This window comes from Nyctereutes procyonoides, unplaced genomic scaffold (genome assembly GCF_905146905.1).
Source record: "Nyctereutes procyonoides isolate TBG_1078 unplaced genomic scaffold, NYPRO_anot_genome, whole genome shotgun sequence".
Classification (NCBI taxonomy): Eukaryota; Metazoa; Chordata; class Mammalia; order Carnivora; family Canidae; genus Nyctereutes; species Nyctereutes procyonoides.
This window is the reverse complement of record NW_026575136.1, coordinates 22,327,928-22,343,649: the sequence shown is the minus strand read 5'-3', so window position 1 is coordinate 22,343,649 and position 15,722 is coordinate 22,327,928. Positions and strand designations below refer to the sequence as shown.

General features: G+C 47.1%; 1 protein-coding gene across 6 annotated transcripts in view; it reads right to left on the bottom strand.

Annotated features, from left to right (window-relative positions):
• The window catches only part of LOC129495404 (E3 ubiquitin-protein ligase NEDD4-like), a 336,680-nt gene that overhangs the window by 226,008 nt on the left and 94,950 nt on the right, over positions 1 to 15,722 (bottom strand). For all 6 annotated transcript variants that reach the window (XM_055302864.1, XM_055302871.1, XM_055302868.1 and 3 more), the window contains exon 2: positions 3,325 to 3,398. In XM_055302864.1, coding sequence (XP_055158839.1) covers positions 3,325 to 3,398 — 74 coding nt within the window. The remainder of the gene's footprint in view (positions 1 to 3,324; positions 3,399 to 15,722) is intronic.

Below are 15,722 nucleotides of genomic sequence, written 5' to 3'. Positions count from 1 at the left end.
GAGAGAGAGAGAGATAGGCAGAGACACAAGCAGAGGGAGAAGCAGGCTCCATGCAGGGAGCCCAACGTGGGACTTGATCGCGGATCTCCAGGATCACACCCTGGGCTGAAGGTGGTGCTAAACTGCTGAGCCACCTGGGCTGCCTTAAATCTGCTTTTCAAAAGTGTTCAGCCATTGAATTTCAGGTTTTAGAGAGACCCAAACAGTCATGTAGTCCAACGGTCTACCCAGTGGCTCAATGTTTATCATTTGGGAAGAGCCTGAACCTACCATTAGAGAGAGCAATAAAATCTGATTGATCTGGACTGGGGTGGGAGCTGGAGTGGGGGAGCTCTCCTGGATTCCCCCAACACCACACACTCCCTCACGAAGACAACTGACCCATTTCCAAGATGGAAGCAGGTACTCCACGTATGCCATGTTTCCAATATAGTTTTACTTCTTTCTTGAAGTCGCATTGGCATTTTACAGGTGGTGTGCTTTTTTTCTTTCGAGTTAGATTTTCTTTTCCTAAGCTTTAGAAAAAAAAAATCACATAGCTTTTTTTTTTTTCATAGTATGGGTCATCAAGATTGGAGGTCTTTTACCTGGGGTGACCCGTCTCCACATACATCCTATGTTCTGACCTCCCATTTGACTTAGCATCTATTCCAGACAAAAGTGTCCCTGTTTAGATGACAGATTATGGGGCTGCCCTTCTTTGACCTGGAGGTGTGGCCAGAAGAAAACATCTTTCTCTACGAGTGCTATCTCCACATGGACCAAATGCTCAGACATTCAAGACCAACAGCTCAATTACCAAATCTTCTCTAAACAAAGGCTCTTTTAATGAAGTTACATTTTGCTGGAAAGAAGCTGGAAAATGATCTTGTATTCTCTCTTGGTGCAAGACTGGGACAGAGAAATGCAGAAAAGAAGGGCATTTCAGGTACAAGCCTCTTAAGGGTGAATCACTGCTGGGACCAAGCCCCATATGGGCTCCCTTACTCAGCGGGGTGTCTGCTTCTCCTCTGTCCCTCCCCCTGCTTGTGCCGCTTGCTCTCACTCCCTCTCTCTCTCTCAAATAAATAAAATATGTTTTTAAAAATTGAAAGGCAGAAGTAGGATCCAGAATTTATGGCTCATCTTCCAGCATTTGGTCCATTAAGTCACACACTATCTTTCCAATGATCATCTTGAGGTAGTCTCTGTAATTCCTCTTACACCCTGCTGCTAAGAAATGATGCTGCCTCTTTTCATGTAAGAGGTAAAAACTCAAAGCTCAGATTTGTCTGGCTCTTCTAAGATTTGAAGCCTAATCCCAATACCAATTTTAATCTCAGATTTCTTTTTAAAGATTTTATTTATTTATTCAGGAGAGACCCAAAGAGAGAGAGAGGCAGAGACACAGGCAGAGGGAGAAGCAGGCTCCATGCAGAGAGCCCGACGTGGGACTCGATCCCAGGCCCCCGGGATCAAACCCTGAGCCAAAGGCAAACACTCAACCACTGAGCCACCCAAGTACCCCTTAACCTGAGATCTTAACAGGCTGAGAAATACAATCTGAATCCATTTCATTTTTTTTTTATGAAGGGCTTTGCTAAAACAGAAACAACCAAAATAAAAGCCGCTGAAATCTTCCCAGTCCAACCTCTTCCTTCAAAACTATAAAATTCATGGAAAAGAGTGAGAGCAATGGCATTCTGAACATAAGAGCACAATTTACTGGTCAGCATGCAGATGTTTCAATTAAAAAACAATCTGCCCATCTTGTTCATGGTGCGCTGCGTGGCAAGCAAGAGAAATGAGAGGTCTCCAATTCCCTGTCAATTTGTACTCTAGTAGGAGACAGACAAGTGAAGTATTAGGGTAATCACATGGGCATGAGTGCTAAGAAGGAACCTGCAGGTGAGATGTGCTTCCCTCCCACACCACAAACAACTCACAGCGGTGTACACGTGCACAGTTCCCGTGACAGCTCAGAGAGCTAACCCTCACCATCAGTCATCCGAGGCACGCAAAAGTATGGGGAATATTTTTTTAAGACTTATTTATTGGAGCGGGGAGAGGGCAGAAGGAGAGGGAGAGAGAGTCCCAAGCAGACTTTGTGCTGAGCGTGGAGCCCGATGCAGGGCTTGATCTAATGACCCTGAGCTCACCACCTGAGCTGAAACCAAGAGTCAGATGCTTAAATGACTGCACCACCCAAGTGCCCCAAGTATGGGGAGTTTTTAAGAAGATCTCACGGATATCACCTTGCACCAACTTTATTTATGTATTTTTAATAATTTCTCTAGGTGCTATTGTAGTATCTTATCGGGATGGGAAAAACTAAAAATGTCCATGAAAACAGGACAGAAAACCAAAAGGTCTGCCTACCCACGGCAGAAAGGGGCTCCTGCTGGGCGAACAGGAAGAGGAGGTTAGCTGGACAGAATGAGGTCCCGTTACAAAGTGTCCAGCATTGCACAGAGGCCCTGACGCCAGAGGGTGACTGTGGGCAACCGTGGGGGGATGATGGGACGAAATGAATGTTCTCTCAGCCTTACAGTGGACCCAACATGAACAGGGCAGGGAGCTGGGGGCTTGTTCCAGTGGTACTGGCATGTGTGGCCCGGGGAAGCAGTAACCTTCCTGGATAAACTTTGTCAACCATAGAATAGGCGAGTTGGACTGGAACACCTTCACTGTCTCCTCCACGTCTAATGTCTTTGTTCCCCCAAATGTGGTCCAAATCCCAGTTATAAGTGGCTCTAACCTCATGTGCTACTAGTCCAATAACTTACTGCAACACACCACAGGGCCAACAGGAACAAAAGAGCTGATTTTGAGATACAGAAATATCAGGCACAGTACTCAAAAAAAGCTAAAGACCCAGAAATCCCAGCCTGCTGGTGCTTCCAGAAAAGGCATAGGAATCCCTAAGTTCACTCACATCACCAAATCTCTCAATTCAGATTATACACGCCAGGGAATACCCAGTTCTGGTAGGAACAAAATAATGCTTTCACACCCCCTCCCCAAATTAGGGATTTTTTTAAAGGAAAGTATTAAAACGAACACACATTACCCAAACTGTATTTTTCTATGGTGAAAAACAGAAGAATCAGAATCCAGGCTCCTTGTGAAATCAACCCAGATGGAAGGCAAGACCCTTGCACAAAACGCAGTCCATGGACCAGCTGCCTTAGCACCACCTACTAGAAACTCCGTAGGTGGGGCCCAGCGATCCTAGTTTTAAGAAGGCCTCCAGGTGACTCTGATGCATGTCTGAGTTTGGAAAGTGCTTGCTTGCTCATCAGACACTGACAAAACAAAACAAAAACAAAAACTAAGCAAACATACCTGGCCCCAAAGATGTCCTTTTTGGCGAGATCAATTCCAGAAACAACCTTCACTCTGAGAATACGTGACTCTCCCTGTTGAAAGAGGAAAAAAAAAAAGTTTAAGAAATGGACCTTCAATGGGTCATCATCTTACCCAATATGCAAATGATTTCTGTTCAGACCAGTACTGGGGACACAGAGCCCATCAGCTCAGCACAGCAATTCTTCCCTACACTGAAGTTCAAAAGGCAACATTCCAGCTCTAAAATCCTACAGCCCTAGAAATTTAAAACACCCTGGGGTGCCAGGGTGGCTCAGTAGGTTGAGCGTCTGACTCTTGTTTCAGCTCAGGTCATGATCTCAGAGCCCTGGGATCGAGCCCCAAGTCCAGCTCTGTGCTCAGTGGGGAGTCTGTTTGTCTCTCTGCCCCTCCCCACCACATGCCCTAATAAAAAATAAATAAATCTTTTTAAAAAATTTAGACCATCCAGGTTAATTTAAGCACAAGTTTAATTCAAACTACATCATGCAGATCCATTATATGGGCCAGTAAAAGATTTCCCAGTTGTACCAAGAACACAGTGTATGTCTGAAACCATCTGGATCTTTAATTTTAATGAAAAATGTATTGAATAAGTAATTCTCTTATTTATAACTTTAAGAAATAATTCCTCTACGAAAATGTATATATTTGTGCCCATAGCCTGAGACAGAGATGTACTTCACGTGGTAAATCATTTCCTCAAAATTACAGTTTCATAATGTTAGTATTAAACAAGCAAAAGTAATTCCTCAGTTGCAGTGGAAAAAAAAGTATCGTTGTAAATGGAAATCATCCCAAACCATCTCAGAAATCACTCATTCGTTTATCCACCTGCTTATTTTATACACTCCAACATTCTCTAAGCAGCTCCTATTGCACTGGGCATTGAGCAACATCTTAAAATATAGATACGAATGCACTCAGAGTCTTCTACAAGGGACAGGAACACGTATAGCACAAGACCCCATGATGGGCTCAAAAAGCACAGGTTAGAGCAGTAGCCAAGAGCTAAGACATTCAGGCTAGAGGAGCTGACTTGCTCTCAAGTTTCTGGTCTGGGTCACTAAGTGTTAACGTGGATTGAAAGGCAGGAATAAGATGAATTCAAGGTGTCTATGAAACCACCAGGTGGTGGGTGAAAAAAGACTAGGTAAATGGGAGAGACACCTGGTGTGGGTCACAGGGAGGTGACCAGTGTAGAGTGATAGTTGGTGGTTACAGATGCAGAAGGACATATTCAGGAAGGGTGAGGAGGGGAAATGGCTAGGGGTGAAGCTCTTGGGCATGCAAGCACCGAGGGGGCGAGAGAAGAGGAGGGTGAAAGCCAGCTATCCAAGTGTTTGGTCAAGACCTGGCTGAAGGAAAGAAAACCCAAATGATTCTGTAGACTATGTCAAAGGAGGCAGGATGATTCCGTAGAACTATGTCAAAACATGAAGAGAGGAGGCCACCAAGCTCTGGTCTCAATTAGCTCACACAATGAGCAGACCTGCGAGCAACTGGAACTGAGCTGGAGACGTCACTTTCCAGGACTCTTCTATCCAACCATCCCCTGACATGGGGCCGACCACATGCACACACAGCAGAGACAAAGAGGTTAAAAAAAGGTTTCGCAACTTGTATGTGCTTAGGGTCCCTTTCCAAATGAGGTCTGTCTGCATTCACATTTGGATTTACTGTGCTTGGCAGGCTTCATGAAAGGGTTCAAGGCAAGCAAGGGGTAACTAAAACGGGACTCTGCTACGGCGAGCAGTGTCTCCAAGCGGTTACCAAAGCTTCCGGGTTAGGTGCCCCTTCCCTTGGTCCCTTTAAGCAGGCACTGACTGCTCTGACATTTCTCCCTTACACACCCCAACTGCCAGGCATCAAGGATTCTGCTAACACAGCGGTTATCGGGCCTACGGCTCTTTTGTCTCTGCCAGCACACTGCACCCCAGTGCCCATCATCAGACTTCTCTGATGACCTTCTGATGATCTCAACCTAAGGAATGCCACAGTAGATGCATTTTTTTACACGTGGATAAAATTTGGCAGCACCTTTGAAGAGTTTCCAGTACACCTGGGAAGAGTTCAAGGCCCACTAGCACATACAAACTGAGGATTGTGGTGAAAACAAAATCTGTGTCTGCCACACTAAGAGGTTAAGACTACCGGAGCGGGAATGAGGAACAATTCAGAAGAAATGAGGACAGGAACAGGTGGTAGGGAGCATTCTTTTCTGCCTCCCTGCCTTCCCCATCCCAGCTCTCCATCCGCTCCCCACCCCCATGACAAAGACATCCAACCAGCAATTCTCGCCCAAACACCACTGTTACAGAGGGGAGAAGTCGGATGGCGGATAGTGCTAAAGGAAGTGCTAAGTCTCCAGGCCAGTCCTGGGTGCTGGCTGAAGGAGACGGTGGATCTGGTCTGTCAGGCAGTGACTCCCTCCATAACCAACACGGGCAGGGCAGCAATCTTTCCACCCCACGCTTGCACTTGTCATCGAGTTAGGGAAGATAAACCAGGGACTCTGTCTAGGGTGGCGACCAATGTACAGTCAGTCATAGAGCAAACACAAGAATTCTGGTAAGAAACAGTCTCTTTGTCTCATAACCCTTGGGATTCTCAAAACTCCTAGGCAGTGTCCCGGACTTTCCACCAACTTCATAGTGGGCTCAACTGTATCCTGTCTGGATTCTAAAGAATAAGAGAAGCCCAGCTCACACCCAGTTGGTTCCCTTAGGTTTATATTAACATCGGGTGAATGTTCTTACACTGGGCAGACCTACTCTTCAAAAGCATACATTTTAAAGTCAGATAACATTTATATGAATAAATGAATAAAATAAACGTCACTGAAGGAGTAAGTAGAATTTTTTTAACAGAAATCCATTTATTCATTTGGTGAATATGAGCACCTAAGATCCAGAGACACAGCAATACAGACCCACAAAACACCTATCCCCACCCTGCCTTCCGCCCCCTGCCACCTTCTGGTATTATTGAAAGTTCATTGTATACAAGGGCCTCTCAACTACATGGGGTCACAAATCGGGCCTCTGGAGGGCAAAGGGTAATACATAACATATATTTTAAAATTTTGTACACACATCCTTTCACTCAACAGAGTCTCATTTGGGAATCAAACCTAAGAAAATAAGCACAGAAAAAAAAAAAAGAGAATAAGCACAGGTATGTGCACAAAGCAAACCAAAGAACAGCTAAAAGGACAGTCACCAAAGCATTTTTTAATCAAAAAAAAAAAAAAAGTCCCTCTAAAGTAGATGTTTCAATGTTCACAGCAATTCTGTACAATGAGCTGTCATTAAAAATGTGTGAGATTCTGGGGCACCTGGGTGGCTCAGTAGGTTAAGCATCTGCCTTTGGCTCAGGTCATGATCCCAGGACCCTGGGGTGGAGCTTCCCATTTAGGCGGGGGGGGGGGGGGGGGGAGGGTCTGCTTCTTCCCCTGCCCCTCTCCTTGCTTATGCTCATGCACTCTCTCTCAAATAAATAAAACCTTTAAAAAAAAAGTGTGAGATTTTGTAATGACCTTCATTCATTCCACAAGTGTTTGCTAAGTACCCACCATGTGCCAGACACGTTATCTGGGAGCACAGATATGAACAAGATGGAGTTCCTGCCTCAAGGAACCAACAATCTAAAAAGGCAGACAAAACATAAATAGATATTGCAAACAGGAATTTCTGATGGTGGCAAGTGTTGTGACAGCAAGATGAATAAAAGCAACTAAGCTCAATAAAAGCAACTAAGTAGAGGGAGAGGGGGAGGATATTTAAGACCCCTGATCAGGAAAGGCCTCTTTGGAGAGCGGACATCTGAGCTGGACCCAGAGGAGACAAAGGGTGATGCTGGGGTGGGGATTTTCATGCAGGGGTGACACCACGTCCCGAGGCTTTGGAGAGCAAGTCTGCATTGCAGGAGAGGTGAGAGCAGAGTGGTACGGTGGGGCCCGAGACCCAAGCGGTCAGCCTCTGCAGAAAGTGGGCACTATCCCAACCATCTCTGGAATGTTTTAAGCAGGGGGCTGATGGCTTCCCATAGGATTGAGATGGAGAGGTCATCATGTTCGAAATAAACAACCTGGTTTATTAAAAAAAGTTGCAAAAACGGGTTATACAGTTGAGTTAGAAATAAGGCAATCTATAGCTGTAGCCCCTTTCCACATGCCTTGGACTACATTTCCCAGCATGCCTTGCAGCTGGGTGGTCATGTGACTACATTCTAGCCGGTGGCAGGTGCACAGAAACAATGTAAGCTTTTTCTGGCTCTCTCACTCATCATCACGCATCTCCACCTCACCTTGCCCCCTCCACCATCACCTGACTGACCTTGTCAGGACAGTGAGCTCCAAACAGACTTGTACTATTTCTTGCCACTGCGTACTGAAGGCTGCTTTAGCAGGCGACCTTTGCTCATATGCAATATAATCTCAATTTGCAATAAATATCGATTATGTATATGCACAGAATAAGACATATAAAGGATTAGAGTAACAGCGATTACCTCCGGATAATGGATAACTTTCTGATTATCTACATTTTTTTTTCTTTTTGGAACATTAAATATTTTTCTTTGGGAATTAAGCTTTTGTAGAAACTTCAAATAATACAAAAGGAAAAGAATTTTAAATCACAGGCTTAGGAATCTAGGCTTCCATATTTCTTTTTTTTTTAAGATTTATTTATTTATTCATGAGAGAGAGAGTGGCAGAGACACAGGCAGAAGGTGAAGCAGGCTCCATGCAGGGAGCCCAATGTGGGACTCGATCCCGGGTCTCCAGGATCACGAAGGCAGACGCTCAACCGCTGAGCCACCCAGGCGTCTCTAGGCTTCTGTATTTCTAAAACAAACCTTTTGTCATAATAAAAAGCTACAAGTTGTATTTCAGCCAACTCACAAAGGCATCCAGTGGTCTCCCTGGGAGACGTGATAAGGACACTCTTTGGTAACACACAGGTAACAGCTGGGGGTGAAAGAAGGAAAGAGCCTTTATTGAGCACTTACTAGTTACAAGAGCCTTTATTGAGCACTTATTATTTACAAGCAGCTGTGACAGGAAATTTTACCTCCCTCTGAACTTATGGGGCAAGGGAGCAGGAAAGAGAATGCTGCTCTGTAAAAACTGTTTTTACACATGGGTTTCAGACATACAGCCAAAACATCTTATCTTTGTTTCCTCTCAATAGTAAGTGTGCATACAGATAAGCAGCCATCATCACCCTGCAAAGAAACACATGATCAGGTGTGTGACTACTTTATCAGATGCAATGGGCGACAAGTTGAGCAACTGTACTTTCTGAGGCGTTTTATTACTTTCATAAAATCTACACATGACATCTTGGGCCCTAGTTAGGACTCCAGTAGAATTCAATATTTAACTAAAGTGGCTTATGACAACAATGATATTATTTAGAGCTGGACTGTGTGCAGCAGAGAAAGCACAGGCGGAGAAGAGGTGAGGCCGAACAACTGCAGGTCCTCTTATGACTCTCAGGGTCTCTTCCGGCTACTGTTCCTCTACTGTTTTTGCATGGTCATTGCCCAACAGGGATGATTCTATGCACTGGACATGTGTTTTTCTTTCCCACTTCATTTTCTAATTCTCCCTGAAGGCCTAAACCAAGATAAAGTGCCCGAGCCACAGACGAACAGCACCGCGCAAGTTCCAACTTATAAACAGAGGGTACTCCGAAGGCTCGTTTGTAAGGCAGCGGTTTCCAACTCAGACACCTGCTCATATAAACTGTGTATAAGTGGTCACCTAATTCCCACGCCTACTTACAAAGCTTACTAAATACATCATCTATCAAAATTGCTCCTCTGATAAATTAAATCTCAAGTTCCAACTCAAAGTAAGAGACTAGAATTTACATTCTCTCCCTGCAATCAACCTTGAGAAGATAACTTTTTTAAAAATTGTATTTATTCATTTGAGGGAGAGAGCAAGCGAGCAAGGGCAAGGGTCCAACGGGGCAGGAGGACAGAGGGAGAAAGAGTCTCAAACAGTCTCTGCACTGAGCATGAAGCCTGACACAGGGCTCGATCCTAGGACCCCAAGATCATGACCAAGAGTCAGATGCTTAACCGACTGCATCACCCAGGTGCCCTAAGACGGAAAATTTATATTTTTCATATTTATATTTTATCCCTGACCCTTCACAATGGCAGCTGATCTTCCCCCAACCGAAAGGCACTATCTGGGTTAGGAGGTAGTGTTTTTCCTCCACAGGATCCCCAGTGACCCCGGTATCACATACACCAGCCTTCTTGCGGACAAGGAAGACCTAAGTCGGGGACTTGCACGTTGTAAGTCATTTGTCAGTGAAGTAATTTGTGCATTTGCCTCCCATACCCTACACCGTACCTACAGTTCTATTACCCGTAACAACTGCAGGCTTGCAGCCACCACCCTCTGGCTTAAAAGGACCATCAATATTTTTATACCCTAAAATATCTAAGTTACAGGCCTGTCCATTAAGGTCACTGCTTTAAAAATTAAATAAGCTAACATAAAGTAACCACACTGTGCCTGCTCCACAGATGCCATTCATCTTCCGGTTCCTGCCTCCTCTTGCTCCAGCCATGAGCCAAGATCCTGTTCCAGCCATGTCTTTAAATCTCGCACACCCCCTGTCGTGCCCAACCTGCCCCTTAGGCCTGTCCTCTTCAGCTCTGCCTTTCCCTACTCTGTATTTCTACCCCAATTCCGACTCTCTAAGCCTTTCCTCTCTTCACTCCCTTGAGGGGTCGGGTCCCCAGCTTCATGCTGCCGCTACCCCTATCTTCTCACTCTCTCACAGTTCTCCACTCTGACCCTCTCATGGTTCATCCCCAAAAATGTGCAGGGACACCTGAGTGGCTCAGAGGCTGAGCGTCTGTCTTTGGCCCAGGTCACCACCCCAGGGTCCTGGGATTGAGTCCCACATCAGCCTATGTCTCTGCCCCCCCCCCCATGTGTGTGTTTGTGTGTGTGTTTGTGTGTGTCTCTCATGAATAAATAAAATCTTAAAAAAAAAGTGCTGAGTCACATTTACGTTCATGCACCATGCGAACAGACCAGAAAAACACAACAGGCCACCACACACCTTCTTCTCTGCCCAGGAGGGGCTTATGGTCAGTTGCGGAGGTTAGACATCCACACTTGTACTACACCTGTAATACAACACCTGCGATGTGGGGGGAGAACAAAGACACAGGAAAGGAGCCCAATACTGAACTACGTGTCCAGCTCGAGCTCAGATAAACCCTGAGGACACCCAACAGCCGCGCTCCCAGGCCTATCCTCTGTCGCTGTTTGCCACTGTCAGCCCAACACAGAATGTTCTCAAGCACCAGTCCCAGCGATATGAGTTCTGGAGAAAACTGCAGAAACACAGGACTGTGCACAACCTCCATTTCTCAACTCCTGTGCACAACCTCCATTTCTTAACCTCTAGCTAGATTATGGCCATTATGCCTGCAGGGAGTTCACAAATGGGGAGAGGGAAAAAGATGGCCCTCCAGAGGAGAATTATAATTTTAATGCTTAAGGTAACTAACTTACAGAAATTATGTTGTGAGGCTTTTTAATTTATTCATTTGAGGGGTGGGAGCAGAGGGAGAAGATCTTCAAGTAGACTCCCTGGTGAGCACTGAGCCCGATAAGGCGCTCGATCTCACAACCCAAGAGATCATGACCTGAGCCAAAAGCAGGCCAGACACTTAACCGACTGAGGCCCCCAGGTACCCCTACGTTTTGTGGTTTGAAAATACGTCCAAAAATTCTTGAAATTCCCCTCATCAAGTGGCATGGCTTAATATTCCTCCCTCACTGGAGGTTGGACATAGCAACTTCTGAGAAACAGAATACAGAAAAAGTGACAGCATGTAACTTTGAAGATTCAGTCATTAGAGGTACTGTGGCTTCCTCCTCTCTCTCAGATCACTCACTCTGGGAAAAGCTGGCTGCTGCTATGTTACGAGGACACCCAAGAGGCCCTATGGAGGAGCTGTCCCTATAGTGAGGACTGAGGCCTCCTGGCTAAGAGCCTTGTGAATAAACCATCCTCAAGTGGGTCCTCCAGGCCCAGGCAAGCCTTCTGATGGTGGCACTCCTCACTGACAACTTGACTACCACCTCACAGTAGATCCCAGCCTGCCCTACCCCAGTAACTAGGCGAGGCATGTGTCAGAACCACCCAGGGAAGCCATTTTTGTGGCTTTACGCTGCCAAACCCAGGAATCCTCTGTAACACAGCAACGGAGAACCAGGGCATGTGGAGAAGCCCTTGCAATAACTGGCATCTAATTCATCTCCTGGTTAAGTCAAGATTTTCCTACATATTAGGACACCATTTGGGGCAGCCCGGGCAGCTCAGCGGTTTAGCACCACCTTCCGCCCAGGGCGTGATCCTCGGTTCCTGGGATCGAGTCCCACATCGGGCTCCCTGCATGGAGCCTGCTTGTCCCTCTGCCTGTGTCTCTGCCTCTCTGTGTCTCTCATGAATAAATAATCTTTTTTTTAAAAAAGAACCCTGCACTCTAGAAGTACAGTCAACATTTCAACCTGAGACAACTCCAGAAAATTTAGGATATATGATCCTCAGGGTGATTTTTTTTAATTCTGGAAAGAATGACAACATAAGAGAATAGCTGTGAAACTTCTATCTGCCTCTGAAACAACTCTAAATTCACCTCTTCTCCATCCCACAGACTCATTTTAAGTTCTACTTCTAGGGGGATAATCCAACACCAACCAGCATCACCTCAACTGCTCCTTCTTCCAAAAGCTACTGAGCATCTTATGTGCCCACCCTGAGGTTGATGTTGATGTGCAGCAGCTTCTCTTCATCCTAATTCACCTGCCACCTCATCAGTCCTACCTTTCTACAATGTCCCTTCTCCCTTATTCCAGTGGGTCTTCTCCCACGGATCAATGGGTCTAATTCAATCCCCTCCGCGCAGCAGTGCAGGCTCACCACCACCTGCTTCATCCCTGAACTACCTGTGCTCTTCGCAGGGACCCATTCCCTCCCGCACGGCACCTGCCACCCAGAACCCATTCATCCCCCGCGGTCCCTCACATCCACGTAGTCAGGAAACACAAAGTGCTTACTCTGTTCTGAGAACAGTACAGGAATGAGGAATTGAGAAGAGCTCAAGCCTATAGGACTTTACTCTCTGTGGACCAGGAGAAAACATATACACAATCACAAGACGCCACGGTGAACTTAGCAGCAGTGAGTCATACCTACGGGAATTCAGAGCAGAAAGAACGTGTAAGGGGAGGGGAGAAGGAAACCGGCCAGAAAGCTGGGGCAAGCTTCAGGCGAGCGGGTACTGGGGCCAGGCCCTACAGACTGAGAAAAAGGGAGGAACGATCCTTCAGACTGCAGCAGCAGCACGGGGTACCTCGAGGTGGAGAGCAAATCAACGTGCAGAGAGACAAGGAAAGAAGAGAGGCCCAGGCCCGGCGTCCTCGTCCGCAGGGCCCAGCAGCACATCGATCCAGCCCACGAGGGACGAGCTCACCGGGTAACAGGGGCAGAGAGAGTCGAGTCCAGAGACAGGAGGACAGGACACGAATTACACGGTCTGCTACGCCGCTCACTCCGGCGGAGGAGTGCGGTGGCCCTGGGGACGGAGGACATGGGACCGCTTCCAAAGCTCCTCCTGGGGCGGGGGAGGCCCAGCAGGCTGGGCGACAGACTGCCTCGGCAGGCAAAGGCGGCACCTGCTCAAGTTCCCCGTTGGGGTAGAGCGGGGGCTGATGCTATCTGGGGGTGGCAAATGAAGGAGAGGGAGTCTGAGGCTATGGGAAGTAAGAGAACGGGGATTTTTTTAAAAAAAGATTTTATTTATTCATTTTATACAGAGAGAATGAGAGAGAGCTCGCATGAGCAGGGGCAGAGGGAGAAGCAGACCCCCCACCAAGCAGGGAGCCCGCCACAGCACTTGATCCCAGGATCCAGCGATCATGACCTGAGCTGAAGGCAGACACTTAACCACCTGAGCCACCTGGGAGCCCTGAGAATGTGGATTTCTTGACGTGAGGTTACCTTGCAGTGTGCAGCCAGAAATGTCCAAGAGGCAGGCAGAAACCAGAGCTCCGTACAGAGGTCAGAAATGGGGCCTGAGGGGCACCTGCGGGGCTCAGCAGTTGAGCCTCCGCCTTGGCTCAGGTCGCAATCCCCGGGTCCAGGGATCGAGGCCTGCATTCAGGCTCCTCATGAGGAGCCTCCTCCCTCTGCCTGTGTCTGTGTGTCTCTCATGAATACATAAATAAAATCTTTAAAAATAAAAATAAAAGAGGGACACCTGGGTGGCTCAGTGGTTGAGCGTCTGTCTGCCTTTGGCTCAGGGCGTGATCCTGGGGTGCCAGGATCGAGTCCCACATTGGGTTCCCTGCATGGAGCCGGCTTCTCCCTCTGCCTGTGTCTCTGCCTCTCTCTCTCTCTCTCTCTGTGTGTCTCTCATGAATAAATAAATAAATAAATCTTAAAAAAATAAAGAGGAAAGGGAAAGGGAAAGGACACTGGACGTGGGAGGCCCAGCCCTCTCCCCCGAGCCTGGCTTCGCACTGACCACTAGGCTGGCATCTAAGTAATAAATCACTGTAGTCTTTCTTCCCTTCTCAACTCCACTCTACGGTCGCACTGACCAAATGGTAACCGCCAGCTACACGGGGCTATTGGAATCAAGTCGATTACAATTAAGTCAGTTCTTGGTAACGTGAGTCACGTTTCAAGTGCCCAACAGGCCCTGGGCCTAATGTCTGGCTCTCACACCGGACACAGAACACTGCCACGATCACGGGAGGCTCTGCTGGACAGTGCTGCTCTCAGGGCCCCAGCTCCACACAAGAACCAAGCAGGGTTTGAACAATATCTGGTGAAAGGGGGGAAGACAGGAAAGAAGGAAGGCAGGGGAAAGAGGGAGGAAGGGACCCCTACCCTTAGCTCAACTGTAACTCGGCATGCTCCAGGAAAGTTACCGTGGATTCAGGCTACCTGGAAATGGGGGGGGGGGGGGACATGGACACAGACATGCTAGTGTAATCCCATGTTCCGTGGTCAAGACTTCCTCTGAAATTCCAAAGACCAGCCTGCAAATTAATTCCTGTTGGATATTAATTTACGCTGGATAAAGCCCCTACTATACAGTGTAGTAGAGTCTCTGCATTTTTTAAATGCATTTTTAAAATCTCTATACAAATAGATAAAGAGCAGGGATGGTGGCCTTAGCCAGTGAATGACCAAGACCTGGGAGGGCAGCTGATGAGGCCAGAATCGTAAGCGGGTTGCTCCATCTTGCACCTTCTTTCACCACATTCACAGGAAATGCATTTGGAAGGCAAGAAGAGAGGTGAAATCCCACCACCATCCTGTTCTTGGCCCCTTTAAGAGAAGACACCTGGAGATTACTCAGAGGGAAAGGGAAAGTAGAAAAAGGTAGTGAAACCAGCGGAGGGTGAGAAGCTGACAGGCCAGGAACCCAAGTGCTGCCTAGAGGGAGGCCAACCGGATGACCGACGGCCTGTGGGGAGGAGGAGACTGCACAGGAGACCGCACAAGGGAGGAAGCCACAAGCACCTGCTCCACAAACTCCAGGCTGTTGCGGGGGGAGCGCCCGTCAAGCCTCATGCCAACGCCCCACGGCTCACACTGAATCTCACCTCCTCCCTGCCCCCTCCCACAACAGTTTTCACCCATGCCTTGAAAGTGCTAGCTTTCCAGTTATTTCTTTCAGTGCCAGCCTAGGATGTCTTGGTTTCTGGCTTCTGAATAGTCAAACCCTGGCATTCCAGGTTCTTTGTAGATCTCACCATTCGGTGTCATTTCACCCGGAAAATGAGTCCCTACAGAGGAGGAGATGAGGGAGGAGGCAGGGTTAGCAGTAGGCTGAGGAGTCAGCAGTGGGAGGTGGCAGGGATCAGCCACATGCTGAGCGACATTCACAGTCCCATGGGCCGCATCCCTAACATGACTCAAATGTACACCCCAGCAAGAATGTAAATCCTTCCATGTGAGGACAGACTTTTAGAATGGCTCTCAATGAGAAATGTTCAATTCTCGAATGCCAAGAATCCACAGTAATTCAGCGATCATGCAGACATGAAAAGAGGGTGCCGCTGAACAGTGTCCATGAAATGAATGGGCTGGCAAGAGTTCCAACTCAAAGGACAGAGTCATTCTCTTCCACTAATTAAAAATTCTCCTTTTACCAGAAGAGTTGGTAAAACTCCATGTAAAAGGTCTTCAAAGAATCCATTTATCAATGGTTTTTTGTTCCCAACCTCTAATCACAAGACAGGAAAACATGTTTAAATTCCCCCAAGATCCCTAACACAAGAATTATCTTGTGTTTATCATTCTAAAAATGATAATAAA